The sequence below is a fragment of the Chelonia mydas genome, chromosome 18 (genome assembly GCF_015237465.2).
Source record: "Chelonia mydas isolate rCheMyd1 chromosome 18, rCheMyd1.pri.v2, whole genome shotgun sequence".
Taxonomy (NCBI): domain Eukaryota; kingdom Metazoa; phylum Chordata; order Testudines; family Cheloniidae; genus Chelonia; species Chelonia mydas.
Genome location: NC_051258.2, coordinates 7,823,849 through 7,841,115, shown reverse-complemented (window position 1 = coordinate 7,841,115; position 17,267 = coordinate 7,823,849). Strand labels below are relative to the sequence as shown.

General features: G+C 46.8%; 1 protein-coding gene across 4 annotated transcripts in view; it reads right to left on the bottom strand.

Annotated features, from left to right (window-relative positions):
* The window catches only part of PAX7 (paired box 7), a 148,879-nt gene that overhangs the window by 68,290 nt on the left and 63,322 nt on the right, over window positions 1–17,267 (bottom strand). For all 4 annotated transcript variants that reach the window (XM_037881490.2, XM_043531850.1, XM_043531851.1 and 1 more), the window contains exon 5: window positions 11,505–11,704. In XM_037881490.2, coding sequence (XP_037737418.1) covers window positions 11,505–11,704 — 200 coding nt within the window. The remainder of the gene's footprint in view (window positions 1–11,504; window positions 11,705–17,267) is intronic.

Sequence of the window (17,267 nt, the reverse complement as noted above, 5' to 3'; positions counted from 1 at the left end):
AGGTTTTGCATGATCGGGTCCTTAATCAACTCCTAGGGACCAGTGCAGGATTGTTTCCTATAGTGAATTTTATGTGTCTGTGTTTTGTCCAGTCCACCTGTAAATGTCCTGAACAATCACCAGCTATTCAACTGAGAGGGTTGAGGGTATGTTCCCAGAATGGTGGGGACATGGGGGTGGAAAGGCACTTTTTGGAGCTGACTGGATGAGCTGAGTTATTGTTCCTGTCTTCATGTTTGCTTTTTAATGCTGGTGGGGGGATTATTGTATTGGAAATGTAATTGCCAGGGCCCCTAGAGCTTTTGTATAATTTTTTTTTTATCATTTACATTCTAATGACATAACTAAATAAATCACCATGGTCCCTTTCTCTGATCTACCATCAAGAGCACAAATTTTGAACACATATGCCTGAGGAAGGATGGCCCAGTGGTTAGAGCACTAATTTGGGACCCTGGTTCAGGTCCCTGCTCTGACACAGGCCTTGGGCAAGTCACTTGGTCTCTCTGTGCCTCAGTTCCCAATCTGTAAAATGGGGATAAGGGAGTTACACAGTAAAGCTAGTGAGATGCACAGATAACAGTGCGGGGGTCATATAACTACCTAAGACTGCTAAACAGAGCTACCCCTATGCTTCCTCTGCCAGATGATGAGAAACGCAGGAAAGACAACAGAGAGATACATGCGCCGCTCAAATGATCATCAAAGGTTATTTAGATTTTGACAAATCTCTACAGATTTAGAAAGCGGCTTATAAATATGTTTAGGTCGTAAGCATGCACATTTGAAGCAAGGCATTGTATTTACCTGTACAGGTATTGCTACAGATCAAAAGCTGTGCACAGGCTACCCTATGCGAACTAGCTTGAACCCAGCTCGCAGGGTAATAATACCAGTGAACACAGCGCAGTGAAGGCTTCAGCTTGGAGTACAAGCCTGCCATGGACCCTGGGTACATACTTGTCTCACGAGCCTACCCTGAAGCGTATGGTCACTGCTGTTGTTACCTGCGCTAGCTGGATTCAAGTTAGCTCAGGTAGGCTAGCCTGTGCACAGCTTTGGTTGTGTAGACAGACCCAATGTCTGTACAGCACCTTGCACAATAGGGCCCTACCACTTCTGGGTGCTACCACAATATAAATATTAAATAATATTATTAGAGATGATCGAACTATTCTTTACAAACAAAATTATCCAATTAATGTAGCTGGTTTTTCTCTTTGAAAATCCTAGGAACTGTGAATGTGTTAGTTATCTGTAAGTATCTACTGAATGGGTTGGACTGAATAATATGGACTGTTTGCCAACTGTTTACTTCAGCTATTCACTATTTACCATTACTTATTCAAGATGTGTGACTGGTCATCTATGACATTGTTTCTGATCCTTGATTGGATGCCTGAAATTGTTTTTAAACAAGAGGATAGGGAATAATGAATAACAGATAATGAACAACAAATAAGAAATACTATTGTCCATTCATGAATACAGTCATTCACATATAAGTACATGTGTTAATACAACGAGTAACCCATTTCTCAAGTACTTTTGCAACCAACATTTCATCCATCTGCTTATATGGTCCTAATCAGCATAGTATCTGAGCATCTCACAATCACTAATGGATTTTATCATTAACACTCCTGTGTGGCAGAAAACTATGATTTCCATTGTAATAGACGGGAAACTGAGGCACAGGATAAATTAAGTAACTTGCCCAACATCAGACAGAGATCTTCTGTTTGAATCAGGAATTGAACCCTTGGCTCTTGAGTCCCAGTCCAGAGCACTGCACACTGGTGCATCCTTCCTACTCATCTTATGAAGGATGTTATTAATATCTGCATCTAGCAAATAAAAAGGACTAAAATTATGGCTGGACTGAACAGCTGTTTGGAATATGAATGAATGTTTGTGAACATTGTTTTGCAGTATCTTCCAGTTCTACAGCATATATACAGAATTTCTCAATGATCATTTCAGTGGTCAAAAGAAATGCTGTTAAGTAAATAAAATGAAGAATAAAATCACTGTTTTCAGTTATCTATTTATCTCCCCTGCAGACTATATGTCCTGGGGATAAACTGGGAAGCTGAAAGACACTAGAATAAATTCACAGATGGCATAAAGCAGTTGCATAGCAGTGAGAGGTTTTTTTTTTAAGTGCCTGATCTCCGCTTGAATACCTGCTTCTTAGATGGCCCAATCTTAACAGTGTTACAGTTGCATTTAAGCCTTCCAAAACAGGCTTTGATGTACACACCTCACTGAGGTGAATAAGGTGTTGGGAAGTAGATTTCCCACTGCTATTGTTTGGCTGGCGATAGGGTTTAACAACAGAACAGCAGCACGTTGATTTACATTGTGGAGATTTTCTTTGCAACAGAAAAAGCTATGAATCTTCTACAAAAATAGCTTCAGTGCTGTGGGAAATAGATAAAAGATTAAAATATCTTGGCAAACACCAGGCTTGATTCTAAGAAACATTTTCCATTGTTAACCACAATGATATCTACTAAATTGGTGCCCTAGTAAATAGCAGACCTGCAAAATTGGGGTAATCGCCAGGAGAACAGATTGAGTGCCATGAATTTCACTGGCTCTAAGCACTGGATAAGTGGCACACTTATTTGCTTTAAATGGCACATGGGATGGTGGCAGAGGGGGACCTAGAGGTTCAATTTAGAGAAGGGTGCAGCTTATCTGAACCTTTTTGGTCTGATAGTTAAAGTATAGTAATGAAAACCATGTTCCAGTGCTTATTCCATCTGAACTAGTTCCTCCATGTCTACGCTGCAAGCTTACGCTCAGCACTAAACCAGTGTGAAATGGATCACCATTTGCTGCTGTAAATTACCTCCCGTGTTCATTTCATACGGATCCCTTGCACTATGAAAGCAAAACAAGTTGATCTTGCCTAATTATAGGTCCAGTCCTGAAGTTCTTATTCAGTCCTGGCTCCCACTGACTTCAGTAGGGGTTTTGCCTGGACTAGGACTGTAGGATTGGGCCTGTGAAGGGGTGTATAAAGTCTTCACTGACAGGAAAGGGCTGGGGAGACTCCTTGTGCTAAAGTAGCCCCACCCCTCCAGCACTGCCAATCATGCCTGGTAGGGAGGAGGGCTTTTAAAGGAGAAAGCTGCAATACACAAGGGGGAAGCACCACAAAGGGAGTGACTAGCTCCTGGAACAGCAGGATGAACCCTCACACCGGAAACCTCCCAGCTCTGCTGAGTCCCCAGGGGTAAGCCTGCTAGGGAGGGGCTGACTCAGCTACCCAGCCATTAGGGCTCCAACAAAGCTGCCACCCAGGCATCCCTGAAGTTAGGCGGTGCATTGGATCTTTTTTGCCTTGTTACTGACCTCAGGATGGGCTTGGTTTGTGCAGAGCTGGACTTTTGCTTTTCCCCCACCCAGAAGCAAAGTCAACCTGCCCACAAGGGCAGGGCGACTGCCAGGAGTAAGAGGTGGCCTGCTGGTATCCTGTTCTAGGCCAGCGCCATGCTGGAAACTGGGCATGGCAAGAGGCCCCAGCCCAGCTGGGACGACACCCCTGGGAGGGTTTTTTTACAGGGCCCACTATGTTTTTTGTAATGTTTAATACACTTAATGAAGTAGGAGAGACTCTATCCAGTAAAATCCCCTCCCCTCGGCCTCAATCCCTTAACTGGCACCTTTCTGTTTCCATTTGGGGCTGTGCCAGTTACAAGGACTCTGACGTATATGTCAGAAAGCATGCATGCAATTCTAAGCTCATCCTCGGGTACTAGGAGGTGAGGGACATCCTGGCAATTCTTATAGATGATCTTTAACTTTGCCAAATCCACATGGAGAAGAACTGCCACCATGGTTTGGGTGACCTTGGAGAGCAGAAGATTTGAGATCCAGCCTAGTGGCTACTGGACAGATGTGGGGCTTTTTTGGAGGGTGTGGTTTGGGGCAAGGGAGTTGTGGGCTTTCCTTTTATTGGACCCATCTCCATTTCTATTTCTAACTCAGTCTGGGGAGGTGGGAATGACCAGCTACAATAGAATGAGTAATTCAGAACAGTCCTTACTGGCTTTTCAGAGTGGAACGCTCCTTTAAACTTGGCTGGGCGAGTGTTCTAACCTCCCCCCCCCACACACACCCACCCGACCTTTTCCCGGGAGCTGAATGTTGACTGGCATGCCTGTGCATTTATTTCATTGTCGGCCTCTTGCAGTGCATGGGCACATACAGGAAATGCCACTGACATGGCTGCCATAGTGCCAGGGGCTGCTCTGTGTGGGTGCCCCCATGTGTGAGAGAGCCATTTAGCTGGCCGCGTGCCACGGAGCATGAACACGCCAACCCGGCCTCTGCCAGGAAGAGTCCCTGATCCTGAGCATAGCCTCTCACACAGTTTCTGAGCACAGTCTCCCCTGGCTGCTGCCAAAGATACAGGGCAGCTGTTGTGTCATAACCTCATAGCAGCCCCCCGTGCAAGAAATGCAAAGGAGTCAAACCCCGTGGAAGAAAGAAAACAGTCTCCACTGACCTTTGAGAATGAAGGGATTGCATTAACAGAGCCCATTTGGAAAAGTCTGAAAGAGCTTTAGAATCAACTAGTCAGGCACGCTGAATTAAACTCAAGCAGCCTCACATGTCTCCGATTAACGCTCAGATCTGGGGAAGATATTGACCATCTCCACACGACGCCTCCAAGTGCAGAAGGTCCTCATAATGAATACTAACAGACTGCAAGACTAACAGACTGGGTGTGGTAAGGTCTTTTATTGGACCAACTTCTGTTGGTGAGACAGACGAGCTTTTGAACTTACACAGAGCTCTTCTTCAGATCTGGGAAACTAACTCCACCTTGTATTTAGCTGTGACACTCTGAGTTAGTTTCCCAGACCTGAAGAAGTCTGTGTAAGCTCAAAAGCTGGTCTTTCTCAGCAACAGAAGTTGGTCCAATAAAAGATGTGACCTCATCCACCTTGTCTCCCTAATATCCTGGGACTAACAACCACGCATATAACAGACTGCCACATAGAGACATACAATCCACTGACCACAGAGATTTCTGACTGATAGAGTACTGGGCTCCCCAGGGCTTTGACACATTGCAGGCTGCTGGAATCCTCTTTTACCTGCTGGGAACTTGACTCCAGACTAGAAGTCTTTCTACAGCTGGAACAGGAAAGGGACTGGATTCTACGGGCCAGACCCTCAGCTGCTGGAAATTGGTATAGCTTCGTTGAAGTCAATGGATGCCATTTCAATCAATGGAGCTATTCTGATTTGAACCACCTGAGCCTCTTGCCCTGCGTTCCCGCATTACTGAATTCTGCAGAACATCATCCATTGACTCATTTTGATGGAAGGAGAAACGGAGCCCAGTTGTTTGCACTGGACCTTGTGCATCATTGCCTGCTTTTGAAAATGTTTTCATTGCTCAAAGCTCCAAATCAGCTGAGAGGCCGGTGGCCACTTATTCCCCATTTGCTTTCTTGGTGCTTTCTGGTGAATTTTAGCTCTTTTTGGTGCTTTCTGGTGAATTTTGGTGCTTTCTGGTGCATTTTAGCTTTTTTTCTCTGTCTTTTCCTCCAGTTAGTCAACTGAGAAACTCAGAGCAGCACTTAGCTACCACAGTGATGTGCTCTTTAGAAATGCTGCTAGATAGATCATCAGACAGCATTAGATCAGGGAGGAACCATGACCCCAAGAGATTGGGCACAGGACGGAGAATCAAGACTTCTGGGCTCTGCCATTCGCTTCCTGTGTCACCTGGGGCAAGTGACTTCAAGAGCTGGTTGGGAAGTTTTCATTTTGAAATGTAAGTTCAATTGAGGTAAATAAACTGAACTAAAAAGGTTGAAATTGAAAGGAATCATTTTGAAATGATCAAAATGCAATGTTTCAATTGACCTGCTCCAGGTTTTGGGGTTTTTTTCAGATCTTTTGGCTCGTGAAAATTTTTGAGTTGTTGACATTTTGTCCCGATTTGGGATGAGAAAAAAATTTGAAATCTCAAAAATTCTTACAGACGGGAAAAGCATTTCCCACCCAGCTCCAGTCACATCTCCTCTCCAGGCCTCAGTCTCGTCATCTGTGCTGTCAAGCTCCTAATGCTTATCCATCTTCCTGAAGCACTTGGAAATGAAAGGTACTATACAAGCTCCGTTCAGAAGGAGACATTCAGCAGCTTGCAAGTGAGTCTCACGTGACCTGAGACTTGCCTACCTGAGAGATGTCCCCTTCTGCGATGCTACATTTCTATAGTTGAGATCAGTAGAGGTATCTGACCTAAAAACCCCCTAGTTTAAATGAGAGGAAGATGCTAGTGGCCATTTTCCGTGAGGAGGCCCTTGAATCTTGATCTGAAATCCCCGGCCCCCACCCGCTAGCTTGATTTTGTTGATATTCACGGCACAGTCCAAAGCCCCTCTTGTTTTCATGGGCAGGGGGAGTGAGACTTGGAGGCAGAATGAGGAACCTATTTACTCTGTTGATTTACACCAGCTAAGGATCTGGCCCTAGAAGACTGGACACCTGATGGTAGTCACTAACCAGGAAGTTACTGTAATTAACTGCGCCCACAGAACTAGATACTGAGTTTAACCTTGGGCCCAGGAAGCCTACTGAAAACAAGGCACCGTAACAAAGCAAAGAGTTCACCATCATTAATCTAGGTTTTATAAAACCAAGACCTCCCTGGCTCTAATCCAGTGTCAGCTCAGGCCCTCCTGCTGCCATTGGGATCAGCAGTGCAGATGCCCCAGGCCGGCCTCTATGTCATGAGGCTAAGGGTATGTCTACACTTCAAGCTGAGGGCATATTCCTATCTCAAGGATATGAATTCTGATTGGGCTAGCGTGCTAAAATAGAGTGTGAGCAGCAGGAAGGGTTAGCCATGCTGAGTATGGGCCTTGCATCTCAGACAGGTCCGTACGCAGGGTGGCTAGCCCCTCCCACAGCTCACGCTGCTGCATTTACCCTCTGTTGGTAGTGCACTAGGCTGGATCAGAGCTAGCGCGGTACATCTCCTTGAACTGGGAATGACATCTCCATCTGGAAGTGTAGACATACCCTGATTAGCAACCAGCACTGCAGTGACCCCACCTTGGTACGGGGAGCTTGACTGGATTGGGGACTAAATGCAAACACTTGGCAGGCGTGGTCCCACTTGACTCCCAGTGGTCTGGTTGTTTGGGGTGGAAGTGGGAGCAAATGAAGTGAGAGTGACCCAGAAAAAGGAACCCCCCAAGTGTACAATTGGAGTAGAACACAAGGGCACTGTCCTGTTCCCATTCCAGTCAATGGGGGTTTTGCTGTTGCTTTCACGGGCAATAGGTTCAGGCCCTAAGAGTCTGATGCAAGACCCACAGACATCAGTGGCAGCCTGTCCATTGACTTAACACCCCTCTAAATGACATGTATCTTGGACCCTGTCGGTGCCAGCATGCTGGACCCCTGCACCCTGACTGCACAGAAGTTACTATAGCCCTATCGAAAATATCACTCACTATTCCATGATCTTCTTAGCAGATGAGAAATAGGAGCCCACAACTGGTCCTGCGTCCCCCTCCCCTTGTTCTTCAGCTGGCAAATTTTTATTAGCTGTCAACGTGTCAAACTTCCACTTAGCAGCTGCACGACCCGCCAAGTTCCAAAGCTTTGCCAGTGAGTTTAACAGATCAAGGGGCTTCTCAGGTGGAGGGGAGTGGGTGGGTAAGGGCTCAGGGATCAGAGACACTCAATGGGATAGGGCAGCGTACACCTAGGAAAGGCATTACGTATGTGAAAACAAACAGCGGAGAGAGAAAGAGTGAGAGGCAAGAGGAAGGGAGATGGCAGAGGGACCCTGTTTGTTCTGTGAGACTGTGTTTGTACAGCGCCTAGCGCAATGACGGGGCCTCCTAGGTGCTACAGTAATATAAATAATAATAGTAAGCATCTCCAAAGGACATGTTGTAGCTCCACCACAAGTTATTGTGCTTGATGCCAGAATGATTGGGTGAAAGTCCACAGCCTCTGTCATGCCGGAGGGCAGACTAGCTGCTCTGGGAGGCAGTGGGACCCAATGGATAAGACAGTAGATGGGACTCAGGAGATCTTGGGTCGGCTGTGTGACCTGAGTCACTTCACTTCTCGGTACCTCTGTTTTTCCTCCCACCCTTTGTCTGTTTTGCATTGTAAGCTCCTTGGGGCACGGAGTGTGTGTGTGTGTGTGTGTGTCTGTCTGTGTACAGCATTTAGCACAATGAGATCCCGATCTTGGCTGCGGCCTCTAGCCATTATTGTAATATTGCTGTAACTACTGTTAATAAACATCCCCTTTGGCCGCAGACTCTGCGAAGAGAGGGGAAAAGGGTTGCGGGACTCTTCCTGTTGTGTGTGTGTTTTCCACAAGAACTTGATTGACTGATGTTTGTGGCTCCTGAGAGCCAGTGAAAGATCCGCTCTGATATCCAGAAAATTTTACAAGGGGCGGCAGGCTTAAAAGCGGTGGGAAGAAGCCGAGCCTGCCAGGATGTCGGAATGAAAAAGCCATCAGGAATGTGCCTCGGAGAACAGCTGCTCCTAGAACTCTGGCAAGAGCCTTCCCCACAAGCTGCCTGGGAGCCAGGAGAGGGATTCGGAGATCACAGCTTGAGCCGAGGGAAGGGGGCTATTTATTTATTTATTTGGTGGGCTTTGCTTTCCTCCACCCCATTGTCGCTCCGAGGTCGGAACTCCTCAGAAGGAAGGAACCTGCCACGGGTTCACAGCGCAGCCCTTCCAGCTGCGTGGGTGCCTGGATTAGAAGACTTGGCAGGGGCTGTGGGGAGGAATCTGAGCTCTCTGGCACTCCTCGGGCTTTCCCTCCGCTCCCGCCACTGGCACCACAGTACACTGAATTCGGATATATTTTTCACCATAAAAACATGTGTAGGGGTCTTTGCCCAAGTAGAATTCTCCCTCGGAGCACCATTCTCTGGGTGGGTTTGGCCCACTGGCACCTTCTTACTTCTCCTTGTTTCTCTGCTAGGGTCTTCCCATGTCCACATCAGCCAAAGTAAATCAGGACAGGAGCATGCAACCCCCCTTGGTATTTTATCTCCAGCACAAGCCCCTGCCATCCATACAGCCTGCTCCCAAGCTGGGTGGAGCAGGGCTTGCTTCAGGAGCCGGTAGGAGAATTTTCAAGAGGTCAGAAGGTCTCGTGATGCAAAGACGACCCTTTCTCTGCTCCTGCTTTCGTGAAGATGCCTTCTTGCTGGCTAGTGGCTATCATGGAGACTCAAGGACCGGAAGCCCTGTGCTTCTTGTTCTCAAGAAGAGCACTCAGACCTTGCACAAACTGGGATCCCAGCAGGGTGATTTTGCTGGCCTTGCCCAGAAGGAAATAAAGCAGCATTTAGGTGATGTAGCTGCTGTGTTTCTGCTCTAGACCAGTTACCGTAGACTGGCTTTCATCACCAATATGCTGTAAACCAAGAGGATGAGCAACCCAGTGTAATGCAAAGAGAAGGATAAACTCGGAGCAGCACACGGCCTGTTCCAATGTTCACTGCAGGCAAGGGGGGTTTTCCTTGGGTTTCAGTGGGAGTTGGATTGGGCTCATCATGCACAAATGGCATTATTATTGCTAAAATCTCAGGAAGACCTTCTTGACTAAGGTCAAGTCTAGTATCATAGAATCATAGATTAGGGCTGGAAGAGACCTCAGGAGGTCATCTAATCCAACCCCCTGCTCAAAGCAGGACCAACCCCAACTAAATCATCCCAGCCAGGGCATTGTCAAGCCGGGCCTTAAAAACCTCTAAGGATGGAGATTCCACCACCTCCCTAGGGAACCCATTCCAGTGCTTCATCACCCTCCTAGTGAAATAGTGTTTCCTAATATCCAACCTAGCCCTCCCCAACTGCAACTTGAGACCATTGCTCTTTGTTCTGTCATCTGCCACCGCTGAGAACAGCCGAGCTCCATCCTCTTTGGAACCCCCCCTTCAGGTAGCTGAAATCCCCCCTCACTCTTCTCTTCTGCAGACCAAGTAAGCCCAGTTCCCTCAGCCTCTCCTCCTAAGCCAAGTGCCACAGCTTCCTATCGGTCTAATGTCCTCTACATCTCCTCTGCTGAGGAAATACAGCCTATGTTCACAGGGAGAAGGTTTCACTCTGGCACAGGGTCTCTTTTCTGTCTCAAGGTACAATGGGTCAGATCTTCCCTCCCCAGGAAAATAATAATAATCCCTCACTCTTATATAGAGCTTTTCATCAGTCGATCTCAAAGCGTTTTGCAAAGGAGGCCAGTATCATCAACTCCACTATACAGATGGAGAAACTGAGGCACAGAGCGATCCTGGGTGGCTCAAGGAGAACGTGCATTGGGCAGGAAAAGCCAATGAGAGGCGAACAGATACACAGGAAATGTTGGGAGCTGTAGAATTGCCGGCTCTTCGTCTCTTTTGATGGCAGGGGCAAGACCATGAACCGAGTGGATGTCCAAGAGGTGTGAGGCCTGGTTTTGGGAAGATGCAGCCCTATGGCTGGGCTGGCCTCGGAGTGATTAACACAGGCCGGTTCTTAGTCTGAGGGGAATCTCAGACAGAAAAATGCCTGTTTTGCTTCCAAAAGGTCATTTCACTGAAGAGCTATTTCCCTGTCATGAGACAGGGTTGCTTGTTCCCTCCCTCCTGCCTCTCCAATTCAGCGCTGGCCTCGACACACAGAGCCCCCGACGCTGAGCCTGAAACCTAATAGCGCTGCCCACACTGGCTGTTGGTGTCTCCATTTCACTTCTTTAACCCAGCACAATCCTCGCCCCCCCCCCTTCCCTTTCCCCGGGGGACTCTATTATACCCACCGATCTGTTCACACTTCTTATCCCTCTGCATGTTTGCACACACTGCTGACCCAGCCTTTATCTGGAAGACATAAGGGCCTATGTGCGGTGTTCCCACAAGGGCTATTAATTGTGTCGATGTCATAGCTCTCTCCCTTCCTCCTCCTCTCCCCTTCCCTCCCTCCCCCCACCGCACACTCTCAGGAGATTGGCAAAAAGAAAAAAAAATTCACACGCAGAATTTGCAAACTTTGCAAAATATGATCCAAACCCTTGGGCGGGGAGAGGGGAGGCTGAGGCATGGTAAATGACAGAAACGACCCCGGCCACTCCTAGGTAAATGGTATACAGCCCCTTCCCCACTCAAGGCACTAAGCATAGATCTGAACACCCCATCAGCTTTGGGAAAGTTTGGATCACGATCCCAATCTGGATTGAAATTTTGCAGCTGTAATGGGCCAAACCAAAATCCCAGGTGGGAACATCCTTGGGCTATGGGGAAACTTTGGATCTGGATCCAAACTTTGCATCTCAGGCCCAGGTCACCTGGTCCTACAGAAATGGAACACCCACCGTGTCATCCTCCAACTCTCAGCCCCTCTTCATCATGGATAAATGATAGGGCCCCCTTCTCCTAGGTCAATGGACCTAGAGAATCCCTTGGCTGCTGTATTATCGGAGGACTCAGACATGTCCTGACTCGTGTCCTTACCTGTACTCGGGCCTCTGTGAGTTTGGTCCTCTGGGCTAGCTCCTCTCGTGTGTAGATATCTGGGTAGTGGGTTCTCTCAAAGGCCTTCTCCAGCTCCTCCAGCTGCTCGGCTGTGAAGGTGGTCCGGCTGCGGCGCTGCTTGCGTTTCAAGGGTAGGTCCGGTTCAGACTCAACATCTGAGCCTTCATCCAGCCTGTTACCTGGCGAGGGAAAGAAAAGAAGGACTGAGGCTTTGGAAAAGCCAAAGGAGAAGCAGGTGCAGAAACAAGAATTAAACAGCTACAGGGAGGGAGAGAGAATCCAATACAGTCATAGAGTTTAAGGCCTGAATAGACCACCAGATCATCGAGTCTGACCTCCTGTAGATAATAGCCTACTAACGCCTCCCAGCCACCCCCCCAACCGGAATTAGAGCAATTCTACAGTGATGGTGTCCACCAAGCCAACTTCTACTTCTGGGTAGAGCTGGTCGGGGATATTCTGACAAAGCATTTTTGTCAGAAAAATGCTGATTGGTCGAAACTGAAACTGTTTGTGGGAAAGGATCGGCTTCGATGCATCTCCTGGCTCGAAAATTGTTTGGAAAAAAAGAAAAGTTTCCAAATGGTAGAAATGTCCCATTTTGATATTTTTGAACCAAACCATTTCATTTTACAACTGGGAACTATTTTTCATTTTGAAATGTTGATTTCTATTTTTTCTAAAAAGTTTCAACATAAAAAAGGTCAGAATTGAGAGGAAACACCTAGAAATGATCCAAACATGCCAAGTGACCCAGGTTGATGATTATAATATTTTTCGGATGATCAGTACGTGAACATTTGTGAACACTTTGTCCTGATTTGGGACATGGAAACAAACGTGAAACCTCAAAAACTCCCATGTGGCATGAAAAGAGTTTCCACTTCTGGCCTGCCCAGAGGGCTGCTGGCTTGATGCTGATAGAAACAGCATCTCTCCTCAGAAGCTGAGAGAAAGTACATCCTCTATAGATGCCCAGAGCTGGGTAGGAGCTTTAAGTGGAGGGCAGAGGACCTAGCAGAGGGCAGAGGACCACCTGCAAGGTGGAAGGTCCCAGAGCTCAGGTTGCAGCCTGAATCCAAACAGTCTACATTACAGTTAAACTGCCCCTTAGCCTGGGTCAGCTGGTGGCAGTTTGATGCCCCTTGTGACAGGAGTTTAGAGGTCTCGGTTTAGTTCCTTGCGAACAAGCATCCATTTTCTCCAAAACCCGCCACAGCCAGTGCTCATTGTTGGCCATCTCTGCAGAAAGACCATGAGCTGAGTGAATTCCCCTGTCAACCCTAGAGGTGGTCCCTTCTGGTGGGCATGATGCACCTTTGCTGGGCCCAGTGCATAGGAAGATTTCACGGCTGCTGCCCCGGCTCCATCTGTCCTATGGATAAAGGGAGGGTTTTGTTCTCCAGAATTGGCAATCCAGCATATGTACCGGGACCAAATTCACAAGGGAGACAGAGAAACTTCCCCAACTTCCCATCCTCAACAGTTGCATTTGGCGCCCTGATTCAGTGAATAGGACACCCCTGGGCCCCACTTTGGGAGAATGATAATGAGTCCATAAAGTAGCATTTTTTACTGGCTAAGCGCATCTTAAGGGAGACACTAGGAATTTAAAGAACTCCCACTAGTTTCAAAACAGCTCACAGGGGAAAGTCTCCTGTTAAGTCAGTAACTGCATCTCCTGTCAGCATGGTACAAGGTTAAAGGGAATCACAACTCACAGAAAAGGTCCTTGGCTCTTGGAGCGGGAAAGCAAACAAGTTTCTGTTGTTTGCACATGTTTTGGCTACAGTCCTGGCTCTCACTCTAACTACTCTGTCTTCATTATTAAGTCTGATACCCCACCTGCTACAGTCTTTTATCTGGGAGGGAGGGAAAGAAAGAAAGAAAGAAAGAAAGAAAGAAAGAAAGAAAGAAAGAAAGAAAGAAAGAAAGAAACATGCTTCAGCATTTGTTTGTGTTGTATTAACCTGGACCTGCTGCCAGTGTAAAGTCTTTGCTGTGTATGGGATGTACCATTAAACAACAAAACCAAATAGACCATACCTGGACTAAAAGAGTTTGCCCCAGAGTTAGTGGGCCTGATTCTGGTCTCAAGTGCAAATCCTCAACTGATGTCCACAGAGTTACACCAGTGTAAAAACGAGGCCCAGTGAACCTTATTGGGAGGCTTGGGAGAAATGTGCTAGACTGCATCACTTTTTAGCGCTCCCTAGCGACCCTGCCGCAGGTTAAGTGGCATCTGCGGTGCAGATACCGATGCGCAAAATGCTTAATCTAGGCCGGTACCCCATGTCTCTGTGTAGGAAGGTGAGAGACAACTCCAGCTCTCGTGGTATATGCCCTAGGTCAGTATGGAGGCAGACTGGAGAACATGATGTGTAAAGCCTTAGATCTCCTCAGCGAAACAAGAAATCTGATCTCTCTGTCTGTTTCTCTTTCTCAGTCTCTCATTAATACAATAGACTGTACTTAAATGCACATTGATTAACTACAGAGGACCTGATTCTGATCGCCCATACCCCAGTATAACTCCACTGACTTCAATGGCATTACTTCCTATTTACACTGATGTAGCTGAGAGCAGAATCAGGACCACAATCTGTTTCAGTGCATAGTTCACAGCCCCAATCTGCTCCTATTAGGCCAAACCCTTATCAGCTATGATTAAATGCAGGAGTAACATATGCAGGGCCAAATCCATCCTTGGAATAATCCGGATAAAGTCAATGGAGCTGCCCCAGGGATGAATCTGGGCCCTTTTTCTCCACTGTGCCCTTTTGTGGTGATCAGGACTGTCCACCAAAACCTCCTTTTTTTGCTTCCAGGACTGGGAATCCCAGCTGTGGCGTTCTCAACAGCTGCTGAACAATGCGGACAGCCTGTGGAGCATGAGGCAAATGTCCCAACGGGGGCCAATTATTTATAACGAGCAGGTCAAACATGCCACTGGATCCAGCGTGCTGCAGGGCAGGATGCTTTCTTCTCTTGGTTCTATGTGAGGAGGACTCAGTGTGTCTGAACTGAGCTGTTAGATGCAGGCGCAATGGGCCACGTCCGTTTGAGGTAACCAGGCATTCCTTGGGCTCTGCTCTTGCTGTAATGGCTGCCTGTTCTCAGAGCTGTGGGAATCACCGTGCCAGCGGCTCCCACTGCTTCTAACCCAACCTCTATTTCCACCTGTGGGATACCAATAGAATCAGCACCGTAGGACTGGAAGGGACCTCGAGAGACCATCTAGTCCGGTCCCCTGCACTGAGGGAGGACGAAGTATTATCTAGACCATCCCTGGCAGGTATTTGTCTAACCTGCTCTTAAAAACCTCCAATGATGGAGATTCCACCACCTCCCTAGGCAATTTATTCCGGTACTTAATAGCCCTGACAGTTAGGACGTTTTTCCTAATGTCCAACCTAAACCGCCCGTGCTGCAATTTAAGCCCATTGCTTCTTGTCCTATCTTCAGAAGTTAACAAGAACAATTTTTCTCCCTCCTCCTTGTAACAACCTTTTATGTGCTTGAAAACTGTTATCATGTCCCCCACCTCAGTCTTCTCTTCCCCAGACTAAACTGACCCAATTTTTTCAATCTTCCCTCATAGGTCATGTTTTCTTGATCTTTAATCGTTTTTGTTGCTCTCCTTGACTTTCTCCAATTTGCCCACCTCTTTCCTGAAATGTGGCACCCAGAACTGGGCACAATACTTCAGTTGAGGCCGTATCAGCACGGAGTAGAGCAGAAGAATTACTTCTCATGTCTTGATTGCAACACTCCTGCTTGTACATCCCAAAATGATGTTTGCTTTTTTTGCAACAGTGTTACACTGTTGACTCATAGTTAGCTTGTGATACACAGATCCCTTTCTGCAGTACAGTATATAGTGTCCTCATATTTTCTGTATCTCACGTGTTATTCCCAGTAGGCCAAATCATGGTTCCAATGAAATCAATAACAGTTCTGCTGTTGACCACAGTGAGACCAGCATCAGGCCACTATTTTTAGAAGGCCTTTAGAATCCTGACTGTAGCACAAATCTGGTACGTGATCAGCTTCATTGGTTCTTGCATTTTCAGGAAAATCTCTAGATTCTTAAATGGTGCAACATGCACGTCTGGGCCCTGGACAATTCTAGCCAGGTACAGGCACATCTGGGCTCTGGAGAACCACACTTTGCACAAGCACATCCGGAATCCAATAACATATTATTAATTTCATTCACATAAATATAATTGTATATTTCACAAGCAACTGTCAGTTTCATTAGTTGGCATTCTTGATGGAAATAATTTGCAATAATAAAAGTTGGGACAGAGCTAAGTTTGGGTCTAAAATGAAGGCTGTCCCTGGTAATGAGATGAGACTTGAGAGTGTTTTGTCCACCGCATATAAACAGAGAAGTTAGATAAAAAATATAATACACTCCTGCTGGAAGGCTGCATAGGAACACTATTTTTGTTCCTAGACTCCAGAACAATGCACAGTAACCCAAAACAGAGAGAGACAAAGCAGGCTGCTCACTAAGGCACCAAGGCACAGTTCACCCCACTTTGCTTTAAACTGGCTCCTTCCAGACTTACTCTGCTCACATACTTTCCTAAGAGCCTGCAAGCCTCCCCCACACCCTGCTCTTAAAGTGATAGCTTGCAATTACAACAGAGTCCTCCATACACCACAGACAGTTGTGAAGGCAAATTAATCAGATTGAACATTATTTCACTCTGCACCAGAACGTGGTGTTGTATAGACAAATACACACACACGCACACAGCAGCGATGCTCAGGCTGTTGCATACGGAACAGCTACTTAGTGCTGTTCTTTTCATTGTGCAGTAATTTTAAGAAGTTTCAGATTTACTGTGTTGTAGGGGTGGGATGGACTTGTTGGCCATTAGAAAACATGCAGGCAACCTAACCACCTGAGAGGATTTCCAGAGTCCCTATTGGCTTTGTGATTACTATGATCACTGATCCTGACCTTAAGAATTGCACAGATCCAGTTATTTCTGTTCCCCTGCCTCCCTCACCCCTTAAACTTGACCCCTTTTTTTTGTCTCATCCACATGGTACTTCTTGTTTTTCAGACTGTAAGTGCTTCGGACCAAGGATTGTAATTTACTATATTATTGTACAGTGCCTAGTGCAATGAAATCCCTGATCTGGACATATCACAATGTAAATGTGACCTTAATAATAAATAATAATATTTTCACCCAGTTCACCTGTCTACCTGGGAGTGGTGCTAGAATATCTATAGACAATGGAGCTGGCTCACCTGGCTACCTGGTGGTCGTGCTAGACTATCTATGAACAAAACATCCAGCATCCAGGTGTTTTATATACCTGGAGGTAGTGTTACAATATCTATGGACAACGCATCCCACTCTTCTGGCTATCTGGTGTTACTGCCAGAATACCTGCCATTAATTCATACAGCCCTGCTGCAACCGAAAATATTATCCCCACTGGTGTAGGAGAAGGGGAAGTAGAACGAGAGAGCCTCCCAAAACTCAGATAAGTTTCATTTCTCCCCCCCACCCCGTTTGCCTCCCCTAATGGGAAGGAGCCAAACTTCTTTAAACATCTGCGAATTGTCAGGTCAAAAATCCCGTACAAGAAGCCTGGCAGGGAATAGCCAGTAGTCATGACACCCAACTGATCATACCCTTGGGACTTGCTGGCCATCTACCTGGCTGCAGTGCCAGATGGGAGAGCGCCAAAGCCATCATTATAAAGTGTCTGCAG